Here is a 13,036-nt window from a genome sequence, read left to right on the forward strand (position 1 = left end):
CCCCTCGCCTGAGCCCCTGATGCTCCCCAAACATGCCTTTTCTCTCCCCCCCTCCATTATAATGTTCTTGGAATAACTCTATCAACACTTGTCTAATATCTATATTAGCTGAGGGGATGCCTTTCTGGGCTGGTGGGCACATTTGGAATCCTGAGAAAGTGCCACAGGCACCAATCGCAAAATGGTTGAAATGGGCCCCGTGGCATAAGACAAAATGGCTGCCACATCTCACAGAGCAGAAAGAGGGACAGAAACACAAAATGGCAAAAGCCTACCCCACCTCCCTACCCACCCATTCTCATTCTCTCCCCCCCCTCGCCCCCCTAGTTATATCAGTGGAAGATCTATTTTCACTCTTTTAAGAGACATAATTTTTTTATTACTTTGATATGATCCACTCAAAGCTTCTCCAGAAACAATATCATTGAAGTTCTGACCCATCAAATATAACACAATTTGCAGTTGAGTTGATCATATTGGAATTCCTCATATGGGTTTGTCAACACTTTGTAAACAAGAACATCATACAGATATACTCCAAAACATGAAGAGCACACAGGTCAGTTATCCCATCACTTCTTCATTTCACAGCAAAAAAAGCTACAACAATTGTTGCAAATTTAAGTAGAAACACTTAGGCACGAACAAAGTGGCCCAAAAATTTGTACAATATGCACAAGAAATTACAGTGTGTTGAGAGAGATGGCAGATTTATCGTCTCTGACTCAGTGTTAAAAATAATGATCTTCTCTCAAAAGACATCTCACTTCTTCGGAGGGATTTTGCACATGCACATTACTTTGCTTTTGCTGAAAAATAAAAAGCATGGATGGGTGGACACAATAGATTGAGGCTCTCTCTGTGGCGTTTGGAGGTGATGAGCACATGAACCAGCTCTCAGGGTGTCTTCACAGAGGCAGTGCAGAGATCAGTTGTGAGGGAATGATAGCCAGAGAGGGCTCTTTCCCTCTGCCTTGCTTGTGGGCTCACCAGAGGCATCTCTTTGTCCACTTGGGTGGGAAAGAGAATTAGATGGACCTTTGATGTGACCCAGCAGAGCTCTTCTGACACTCACCCTGGTGGTCCGCAATGAGCTTTTCACACCATTCTTGGGACTGCATCCTCATCTTTCTTTGCTGCATCAAAGTGAGGGAGATACTTGCGCCTGACATCAGGCTATGTGGCCCGGGTTCAGGAACCTTTCTTTACCCTGCTTTTTGCCTTGAACAGAACTGGGCTGCAGAAAGTTTCAGCACCAGCAAGCAATCCCTTAGCTCAATCAATTGTTGTCAGTTTAAGGGACTGTCCTCACAGTACCTAAGGCAGCCTTCTCCAACCTGATGCCATCCAGATGTTTTGGACAACTGTAGTAATAAAAATGATATCACCAACCAACCCCAGCCAGCACAGCTGTGTTGGCTGGGGCTAATGGCAGATGTAAGCCCAAACATCTGGAGGGCTCCAAACTGGAGAATGCTGTCATAGGGAAGTCATCCACTACATCTGTGCAAGGATCTACATAAGAGTGGAGGGATCCTTTTGCCCCCTCCCTTTGAGCATGTGTGCATTACAGCCCTTGGGCCATTATGGGAAATCAATATCCATATGCACTTCCTGTCTCTTCACATCAGGTTGCTGGATTTTCCATGACTTCACTGGAGATGTGTTGCTCTCCGTGCATTTTTTAAAATTGTCCCGCCTGCATTTCCCCCCCCACCCTTTGGGCTATACAATACATTCCATCTTGTGCCATTATCTAATCCCATCTTTACTTACACTCCTGCTTTCCACAGATTCTTCTTGCCTTAATCTTATTATGGGCTGAGGCTATGCATCTCTTTCCTATGATGCCAGCGCTGGGTGTGCACGACAATGGCAGGCTCGTTTTGGTCCTTTGCCAATTGGCAATAATCACAAGGGATATTTGCTGCAAAAAGGCATCCTTAACGATGCACATCTGGGACTCACAGCAGGGATGCTCTCCACCTGAGTTGTCTCTTGCAAATGGCAGAACTCCACAGAAGACACCTGCATGTCAGAGACAGTTTTGACAACTGGTGGGAGGAAGAGCTTTGCTGGAAGGGTTCCAAGGATGCAACAGGGGAGTGGGGCTTGTGTGTGCATATGGTATTTTAATGTTTTGCCATTTGGGGGATGGGGTTGAATCTTCTCTTTCTATAGAAAAAGGACCATATAATTGGGAAGCCTAGGCTAAATTGTTTTTCTCCCCATCAAACTAGTTTCCTATCCTATCTGTAGGAATTCCAGATTTCTCACGAGATGAATGGGGCAATGAAACAGTACATTTTTTCATGGTTCGGTTCGGTTCTCTATCCCCTAAACTGGTGCATATGTAAAAACATGCCCTGAGCATAGGAACCTATATATCTGTAGGGTTTCAGTGCAACCTTTGGGGCCTTTAATAGGAATTTGGCGTACCTCCATAAATTAGGTGATGGGCCTTTGGACCCTCAGCCAACCCTACAGAGGCCACATGCATTCACACTCAGAGGCCGATTCATGCAGGTCAGTTGAAGAGGGGGAGTTATCATCCCTCGAGAAGAGAGGACTGAGAGGTGAGACAACAGCCATCTTCCAATACCTGAAGGGCTGTCTCATGGAAGACGGAGCCAGCTTGTTTTCTGCTGTTCCAGAGGGGAGAACCTGAAGCAGTGGATTCAAATGACAAGGAAGGAGATACCAACTCAACATCAGGGAGAACTTTCTGATGGCGTGAGCTGTTTGCAGTGCTTTTTTCTCAGCTGGAGTGCACCAGAGTACAGTTCCGGCACCTCTCAGGTGGGCGCTATGGCGGGTCAACACTCCTCCCATCTGCTTCTTGCCTTCACATATTTTTGAGAAGCCCCAAACAAACATTTCAAGTCAAAATGGAAGCTGGCCAGCGTGTGCATGTCTTTTTTTTAGATCTATGACTCTGCCTAGCTCCTAGCCGCTCCTTAACATGATTGCTCAAGCTACAGGGCAGGGCCAATTTGCATTTCTTTTTCTTCAACCCATCTCCCGTGTAGCAGGAGGTTGGAGGCCATATGTCAGAGATTCATTAGATACTCTTCCAACTCCACGATTCCACAAATTTATCAGATGGGGGATTGTTTTCTCATCAGGAGGCTGTGCTGAACAGAGAGGTTTAAACTTTTCTGCCACCACCCCAGCCTCCATACGGACTATATTCCTCCCCTGCTTTTGCCACCACCAAAATTTGTAGGGTCTTTTGCTTCTGGAGCTGGATCAGGCCCCCGGACTTGGGGTTACCCACCCCTGGTATAGGCACAAACCAATATGAGGAGTTGAGGGTTTTTTTTCCTAACCCAACATAAATGAAGTGGAAGAGAAGTGATCTTGGAAGTACATCAGATACACAAAGTTTGTAGGGAGGCAATTTGGAACGCTGTGCTGTTGGATGAAAAACTGCAAATTGAGAATCCTCAGATTTGTATATGGAAATTCCTAACTTTTCCATTAAGGATTTCAGATACTGCCTGGACTTTAACTCTCAAACAAAGTGGGGACAATGCTGCTCCCTCACGTCAGGCTTGTGGTCTTCCCTTAGGGGTCTGCTTGGCCACAGTGAGAGCAGGAAGCTGGACCAGACAGGCCTTTCATGAGAACACAATAAGAGCCTGCTGGATCAGGCCAATAGCCCATTTGTCCAGCATCCTGTTCTCACAGTGGTCAACCAGATTCCTGTGGGAAACCTGCATACAGGATTTGAGCATAAGAACCCTCTCGCCTTCTGCAGTTTCCCCAAGTTCCTGTGGGAGGGAGTTCCATAGGTTAACTTTGCACTGCGTGAATAAGCTCTTTCTTCTGTCTGTCTTGAATCTTTCAATGTCCATCTTCATGGGATGTCCATGAGCTGTAGTGTTGTGAGAGAGGCAGACAAACTTTTCTCTATCCACTTCCTCCACGCCAGACATAACTTTAGGAACTTCCATCATATTGCCGCTTAACTTTTCTCTAAGCTAAAAAGTCCTGAACTCTGCAACTTTTTCTCATAGGGGAGCCACTCAGTCCCCCTGACCACTTTCATCTGATCCAGCAGGACACTTACATTCTTAAAACTTGTTTTTTTGAAATTCAACTTTTCCAAAATGGCACACATACTACAAACATGACATTTTTGCTCCTCCTTTTTTCTTCAAGGAGCTTTTCAGTTCCCTCCACTCCTTTCGCAATAGCAGCGACATGTGGTCTCCCTTCCAACTCCACAGTTCCATGATCTTATGGTTCTATGTATGGAAGCTGGAAGGGAGAGACCCCAAGAAGACCTGAGCATGTTGTGGGAAGAGAAGGTGAGATTTGGGGATGGAAAAACCAAGTCAAGCGGAAGGTGCTTGGCTGTTAGCCAGCACAGCCTGAGAATTGGCTAATGAACCTATCGCAATGTGGGCCCCAAAACGAGAATCTATTCTGATATACAGATCGTCTGAATATCCAACAGGGCATCACAGCAGAGGCTACACAAAGAAGGAAAACTCAATTCAGGAACAAAGTCAGAGAGGAAAGCGGTGTTACAAATGAGGAACAGCTCCTTCGTTAGGGAGAATGGAAACTGAGCCACACTTTTGATGGAGATGCGTTGCAGGGAGGTTCAGGTTGCTTAGGGAGGAAGCGTGTTGGAATAGTAGCTCAAACTCTCCGACACGGTTTTGGAGTCACTACGGGAGGAGCCGTTGGAGGTCAGATCCACAGAGAGGCGCTTGGTTTTGCTGCTGGCATCAAGCTCCTCCTCTGGGTTGCCAGCGATGGAGGAGACCGTGGTTTCCATCCGGCTGACCTTGTACATGCTGCTCTGTGTCTGGAGGTACCTGGCTGACTTCATCTCCAGCCCTTCGTATTTGCTGGCTCTGATGAAAGGGCACCACCGGAAGGCATGCTTGAAGCCAATCCGGAACCTGAGAAGACAAATGGTAGAATCACAGAATTGCAGAGTTGGAAGCGACTCAAAGGGCCATCTAGTCCGACCCCCTGCAAATGGGGTCAGCTGTGCTAGAACCCAACCTGTGGCATTTAAGACATGGGTCCTGGCCAGGATTTTATATATGGTACAGGCACACCAGATCCATTTTGTACACCCATTTTCTTCCTCTTTATAACCTTTGCGCTGAAACATTTGAATTTTCTGGGCCAAATACTGTACCAAAGAGAAAAAGAAAAGAAAAGAAGCTGAGTTCCCTGAGCTCTGTATAAACTGCATAAATTAAGAAAATTTGCATAACTGATATTTTTTCTTTAAAATATCAAAGATTTATTGAAGAATTTGACAAGAAAGGGAAAAGAGAAAAAGACGAAATAAAAATTAAGAGAATATAAAATACTCATGACTGAGTATGACAGTAATATACAAATAATAGAAATGTGTCCATTCACATTGTAGAAACAGTGACCCTAGGTACATGAATCTGGAATTAAAGATACCAGTTCACACAAGCTCCCCAGAGGGCCAAATGGAAAATTGATCTTAACTTTCATGAGTGATTCTGTCATTTCTGCTATTTGATATAATTTATCCTGGCTGGGAAGGAAGGAAGGAAAGAAAGAAAGAAAGTTCTGCATTTGTAAGAAACAGAACTTTTAGTGTGGCAGCACTTACACTTTGGAACTCCTTGCCTATTGACACCAGACAGGCATCTTTGCTGTATCTTTTGGGCACCTGCTAAGAACATTTTTGTTTGGACAAACCTGACATGTAGAATGTTGACATGTGGTTTAATCTTGTTTTTAGCTTATTGATTTTAATCGCTTAAAATGTTTTAGTTGTTTTCACTGATAATTTTATTTTTTCATTCTTTTTGCAAATCATTTTGAGGTTTTATTACAGTATATAATATTATGAAATTCTGGATTGCATACTCTTGATCCCTGTACAGTTATTTACAGAGAAATGAACAATATTCTGCACCACTGACACCAAAAAGCCAATCTCCAAAAGGGGTGATGATGTTTTGATATGTACAAATCTGCTTTTGCAACTCAAACCTGAGCATTAGCTGAACCCGTTGCAATACATCACAGGGACATGGACCTTACCTGTCATTGAGGCAGCAGTAAATAATAGGGTTGTACATGGTGGAGCTCATGGCCAGCCACAAGATAGCTAAGTAGACCTGCTGGATGTACTTTTGCTGGTACCATTCTGCCTTGAAATGCTGGAGGAGGAAGTAGATGTGGAAGGGCAGCCAGCAGATGGCAAAGGTGCACACCACAATGATCATCATCTTGACAACCTGTCAGAGAAGGACAGCCTCTTACAGCCACAGCATCAACTACCGTATTTTTCGCACCACAACACTCACTTTTTTCCTCCTAGAAAGTAAGGGGAAAGGTCTGCGCAAGTTATGGAGCGAATGCCTACGGGTGGCGGGGGGATCTGCTGCAGTCGTGAGCAGAGGATCCATGGTTCCCCTTCCTTCCCTCCTCCGTGACTCGCTTTGAAGCAGCAAAGCAGGAGAAGAGCCGCTGAGTGGGGAGGAGAGAGGGACAGAGAGCCTGCTTGCTTTAAAGGAGCAAAGCGGGAGAGGAGAGCGGCTCCTCGTGTAAGCGGCTCCTGTCCGGTTGGCTCCTTTAAAGCAAGCAGGCTCTCTGTCCGTCTCTCCTCCCCACGCGCTAATTAACAGCAAAGATTTTTCAAGCGCGCTCTCTGTCTCTCTCTCCTCCCCACTCGCTAAATAGCAGCAAAGATTTTTCAAGCAGGCTCTCTGTCTCTCTCTCCTCCCCACTCGCTAAATAGCAGCAAAGTTTTTCGCAAGCAGGCTCTCTGTCTCTCTCTCCTCCCCACTCCTCTTATAAGAGCCTTCTCCTCTTATACCCCTCTTCTGCATTATTAACAGCATCCTTCTCCACCCAGCCCACGCGTGTTCCTTGTCCCTTGAGTGCTTTTCCTTCCCTTCCCCACTTAAAACATGGTTACAAAGCACGGATCCACACAGATCTTCAGGATTTTTGCACTGGGTCACCCCAAATTCACCATCAGATCACATAGCATGTCCATGGCTACAGCTTGCACCCAAAAAATCACGCACCCACTGTTGCCTGGGGCCGCAGTGGTGCAAAAACGTGGTTACAAAGCATGGATCCACATGGATCCTCAGGATTTTTGCATTGGGCTACTCCAAACTCACTGTCAGATCACATGTCTGTGGCCACAGCATGAACCACAAAAATCATACATCCACTGTTTTGTTTAGAATATTTTTTTTCTTGTTTTCCTCCTCTAAAAACAATGTGTGTGTTATGGTTGGGAGCGTGTTATAGAGAGAGAAAAATACAGTAGCATTTAGAGGCAGTCAAAACGAAGACGTGACTGGTCCATTCATACCAGCCAGCAGGGGCTTTGGGTAAGCACTACAGGGAAATCTCAGCGGGAAGAGTCAGAAGTATGTGTAATTGTCCTGGGGCTATTTGCTCTTTCAGAGGTGATCCACAAACAATGTGGTCTTTCCAGAGCCTTATCTCTGTGTCAGCATGTGTCCTGTGATGAATGAATGTTGCCCACATTGATCTGACTTTAAGGTCTGGTCAACGCTAACCCAACCAACTCCATTTTCTTTTGAGTTTCTCGTGCCCTTTTCTTAGACTGGCCTTTTTTCAAGAAGCACTGTGGATAATTCTGGCCACCCGTGCTCCTTTCTGGGATCTCCCTGTTCCCACTCCATTGGAAACATCAACACCTCCAAGCACTGGTTTCCCAACTAGCTTTGCCCATTCTCTTCCTGTTACAATCTCCTCAGAGGATTTGCCAGCCAGTCCCTGTTCTCTGTCTCCAGGGGAGTGGCATGCCCTTGGCCACAGAGTGACCATCTTCCTTGCTAAAGGTGTGGGCCACAACTTCTTGCAAATCCTGGGCTCTCCCTTCCTCATGTTTAGAAGTGCCCAGAGCAAACGGAAGATGTGCCTGGCATCATTCTGGAACTTCTGAAATGAAATGACCCTTGTGGCAAATGAGATCTGGCAATCCTGTGTGCCTTGCAAAATATCTTCAGGAGAAGAAAAGGCTAAGGAGTAAATAATGCATGAATTCAGAGTGGGGTCCATAAGACAGTTTGATGGTGCTTTACATGCCTCCTTCCCATATCTCCTGCAGCCAAGCTGGTACCAAATGTCTTGCTCTGCTTTCCATTGGACTACACCAGCGAGGCTGGAGGCGCACTCCATTGTCTCTCGAGACAGATGGATGCCAACAACCAGGCAGTGGAGAAAAGCATTAGACCACTTCTTGAGATCTGTGTCAGTGAACCAACTTCTTGGCTAAGAGTCGTTGACGAACCCAAGATCACCCAGCGAGTTTCACGGCTGAGAGTGGAATTAAACCCAGGTCTGTGAGGCCCTCCTGTGAGACTTGACAACTGCACCACATGGGCTCCACCATCCACTTATCTTGTCAACATTTGGGGATCTAACCTAGACTGGGATTGGTTCATCTGAGGTAGCCTGGACTTTTTCTTCCCACTCTGTTCAAACTCTGTTTTGATTCTTCAGAGCCACTTACCTTGCGCTTGGCAGACACCTGCTCCTGGTAGCGGTCCGAAGTGTCCCCTGGGATCTCACTGGCCCATAGTGTAATACCGACCATGGTATAGGCGTAGCCTATCACTAGGAGTGGCAGGACGTAGCTTAGCACCGTCACACAAAAGTGGTACCTGGAATGAGTTGAAGAGCTTTAAGAATCATACTACAAGTGGCTGTTTGAGGGCCTGGGTGTCCTGGGGCTTCCTTCTCCTTAGCCCAAAAGCCTGTGGATCAGCTACAGTGCTTTTATAGAGAAGGCCGGACTGCATGGGCATGGTTTAGGATGGGTCTACCCCAGGCTTAGCCCACCTTCTGCAAAGCAAAAGCAACCATCATACAGTTATTGGCAGCACACCTAGGAACCTGGAGAAAGGTTTGCAAGTCACTTCCACTTGAAGGAGCGTCTGCACCCCTGTCATTCTACCCAGACACTGAGATCCAGCTCTGAGGACCTTCTGGTGGTTCCCTCATTGCGAGAAGTGAAGTTACAGGGAACCAGGCAGAAGGCCTTCTCAGTAGTGGCACCCACCCTGTAGAACGCCCTCCCACCAGATGTTAAGGAGATAAGTAACTATAGAAGCTTTAGAAGACATCTGAAGGCAGCCCTGTACAGAGAAGTTTTTAATGTTTGATGTTTTATTATGTTTCTGTATATGCTGGAAGCCACCCAGAGTGCTTGGGGCAACCCAGTCAGATGGACGGGGAACAAATAATAAAATTGTCTAATGTCGCTAGAGCCATACCTTCCTTGGTGGCCAAATTTCTTTTTTTAGCTTTTAAGCGCAGCAAGACTATAATTGACTGTATTGATATGGGGCTATCTGTTTAGCTCATTTTAGTGTTGGCTAAGCTCTAAAATCTTCTTGGATGTTTTAACTGTGTATTGACAAATGTACTTTTTTCTGACTGACGGTCGAATAAAAGGTTGATGATAAAATTGTCGTTGTTGTTGTTCCATTCGTCATAGGGCGGCCACTTAATGCATCATGCTACCCCCACTCAAAAAAAAGGGGAAGGGGGGAAATGCAGTACCAAATAAGAGGACAGAAGAGGATACCAATTTGCATTTGCTAATTTTTATGTATAGGTGCACATTTAGAAACAAATTGCTATAATTTAAATAAAAACACACCTCACCATTGTGGGGAATCAGGTGACCAAGGGTGGCTGTGAATGGGATCATAGGAACCTGCTTTACACCAAGTCAGACCATTGGCCCAAGTAGCTTGATATTGCCCACACTGGCTGGCAGTAGCGTTCCAGGCAGGAACATTCCCTAGCAGGAGATGAAATGAGAAGGTGTTGCCCTGCATGCCTGCTGCACACGCCACCCCTGCCAAAGCCTTGCTTACGGGGGTTGCACCAGTGCAGCTTCTGGGTTGCACGAGAGAGGCAGGGAGGCATGCCCATTGGATTCTGCTGCCTCAGTCTGCCTCACGGGTGGGCTGGCCCTGTCCCCTAGCCCTACCTGGAATCCCATTGAACCCAGGACCTTCTGCATGCAAGCCTGATGCGCTCACACTCAGCTGTGGCCCTATCCCAAGCCTTCCCTTCCAGCTCTCCCTTCTCAGGGCTCTCAACTTTAAACCAAACTTGGGTTGAGCAGTCATTCAAACAAAGGACTGTCTTCTTTAAAGTGGGACACATGCTAGTCCCCCACCAGTATAAGCATAGGCGCCGACTCCATGGGGCCTGAGGGGGCCCGAGCCCCCTCAAAAATTCATTTGGGGGGGCTCTGCCCCCCAATAATCTCAGGCGCCCCTCCAGCAGAGCGCCACCGCCGCCCCTCCCCCAGCCCAAAATGCACAGGGTCGGGCTGCATGCCTCCTGCCCTCCCTCCCAAGCAAAAGCTCCACCCAATTTCCTTCGGAGCTGATTAATAGGCGCAGCACACTCTCCCCTATTAGCTCACGAGGAGGCGGCGCCACTTTATCTGCATATTCATGAGCTTATTTATTATTCATGAGCTTTCGCGGGCTCCCCCAATATTTTTTATAAGTCGACGCCCCTGAGTATAAGTAACCAAGTGTTATGTACTGAGAACAATAGGATCCAAATTGCAGCAGTCTGATTAGTCCTAGAACAATAGGATTCAGAATGCAGCAGTCTGATTGGCCCTAGAACAATGCAGCAGTATGATTGGTTGGCAGGAACCACCCAATCCTGCTCCAGATAGAAGTGAATCCACAACCTGATTGGCTTACAGTAGAATTCCGGAATTAGCCAATCATGTGCAGCCCATTGTGTAAATAATGTATATAAAGCAGATACTGTGAGGGGACATTCATTCATTCCTCCTCACCACTATGAGCTGAATAAAGAGCATGAAATCACTTTGCGACTCTGAGTATATTTCACTGGCGACGAAGGTGGGATCCCGCTGAGCTGACTGCCACACACAGCACCGCAGCACCGCCACCTGCCGCACCGCTGCCTCGCACCGTGTATCCAGGCTTCAGCTCCGGGACACAAGGAACTCAGAATGGCAGCCAACAGCAGCTTCTCGCCATTCAACCCAGCATCTGGAGACTGGGAAGCGTATGCCTCCCGTTTCACCTTCCTCCTAGAAGCCAAAGGGGTCACCGACGAAGAAGACGCCAAGAAGAGGGCGATATTCTTCAGCGTCTGCGGAGAGGAGACGTTTGAAGTCGCCCGGGCTCTCCTTGCGCCTGAAGACGTCGCTACTGTTCCATACAAAACAATAATGGAACAGCTGAAGGGGCACTTTTCGCCGCAGCCCTCAGTGGTGGCTCGTCGAAATGCCTTCTACGCAAAGCGGCAAGCCCCTGGGGAAACCATAACTGGGTTTGTGACCTCTCTCCGCCAAGCCGCCCGGTTCTGCAACTTCTCAGAGCTGGAGAACATGCTTCGTGACCGCCTCGTCGGTGGCCTGAAGGATGAGAAGCTGCAACGACGCCTCTACGCTAAGAAGGACCTAACGTTCCAGGTCGCTCTGGAGGAGGCCCTGGCAACGGAAGCTGCCGAGAGGTCGACGCAAGAGGCACGGCCGAGCCTGCCATCCCAACCGAGGGTCCACCACGAAGACCTCACCGACGACTCAGGATCCGACAGGGAGGAGGTGCACCGAGTACAGCAGCGCACTCAAGCAGCGCACAAACCACAGCTGCCTCGACGAGAAGGAGGAAACTGCGCAAGCTGCGGGGAAAGTCACGAGAGGAGGACCTGCCGTTTCCGCAACGCAGAGTGCAGGCAGTGCAGAAAATTGGGACACATCGCCCGGGTGTGTCGGGCTCGGCCCACCCGACACCAGGCATCAGATGACCAACCCAAGAGCCCCAGGTCCCGGGGCCCAACGCACCAAGGCAACTCGACGGAGCTCACGGACTGCCAGGTATACCAGTTGCCCCACCCCAACGTAGAGAAAATTTATGTAGAGGTACAGATAGAGGGGGCCCCATGCCGCATGGAGCTTGACACGGGTTCAACTCTATCCATAATCTCGGCAAGGACCTTAAAGAAACTGTGTCCTACTGGGGGTCCCAAACTCAGGCCGGCCCCATTCACCCTACGGGACTTCCAGAAACGTAAGGTCCCCACAATGGGGGTGGGGACATTCAGGGTGCAATACCGAGGGCGGACGCGGCAACTGGACTTGCTTGTGGTCAAGGGCCCCTACATTAGCTTACTGGGATTGGCATGGTTTGGACCACTGGGGCTAGCTGTCATCGGGGTGAACCACACTACCTTACAAGTGGACGTGGACGCCATATGCAAGGAATTTCCAGGGGTTTTCGACGGGAAATTGGGACAGTATACGGCCCCCCCATTGCGCTACAGCTTGACCCCGCAGTACGACCGGTCAGGCTCAAGGCCCACCGGGTCCCGTTCGCCTTGAAACCCCGTATAGACGAGGAATTGGACCGACTCGTGGAGCAAGGAGTGCTGGAGCCGGTGCCTAATGCCCCCTGGGAAACCCCAATCGTCACACCCGTCAAGCCTAATGGTTCGGTCCGCATCTGCGCAGACTACAAATGTACCATAAACAAGGCCCTCACGGCCCACGCATACCCAGTGCCTGTGGTCAGCCATGTCCTTGCCACCCTGGCTGGGTCGAAAAATTTTGGCAAGCTGGACTTGGCCCAAGCATATCAACAGCTGCCAGTAGATGAGGCGACAGCAGAGGCACAGACGATAGTGACGCACAGAGGAGCGTTCAGGGTAAAGCGGCTGCAATTCGGGGTCAGCGTGGCACCAGGCATATTCCAGAATCTAATGGACTCTCTCCTTAAAGGGATTCCTGGCGTCACCCCCTTCTTCGATGATGTGTTGATTGCCGGGCCCACACCAGAGGAGTTCGAGGACCGCCTCCGCACCGTTCTACACCGTTTCCAGACGGCGGGTCTCAACGTGAAGCGGGAAAAATGTCTACTAGGAGTGCCTCAGGTGGACTTTCTGGGATTTATGGTGGACGCAGAAGGGGTCCACCCGACTGGGGACAAGGTACGGGCCATTTGTGATGCCCCAGCGCCCAAGAGCCGCATTCCAG

The 13,036-nt window shown here is 48.4% G+C and overlaps 1 protein-coding gene across 1 annotated transcript in view; it reads right to left on the reverse strand.

The window, feature by feature from the left end:
• Nucleotides 1–356: 356 nt before the first annotated feature.
• Nucleotides 357–13,036, reverse strand: part of TACR1 (tachykinin receptor 1) — a 60,836-nt gene continuing 48,156 nt past the window's right edge. The window contains exons 3-5 of the mRNA XM_082230303.1: nt 8,510–8,660; nt 6,052–6,248; nt 357–4,916 (exon numbers count right to left, since the gene is read on the reverse strand). Coding sequence (XP_082086429.1) covers nt 4,622–4,916; nt 6,052–6,248; nt 8,510–8,660 — 643 coding nt within the window. The 3' untranslated portion in view covers nt 357–4,621. The remainder of the gene's footprint in view (nt 4,917–6,051; nt 6,249–8,509; nt 8,661–13,036) is intronic.

Source organism: Podarcis vaucheri, assembly GCF_965113315.1.
Source record: "Podarcis vaucheri genome assembly, chromosome: 7".
NCBI classification, from domain to species: Eukaryota; Metazoa; Chordata; class Lepidosauria; order Squamata; family Lacertidae; genus Podarcis; species Podarcis vaucheri.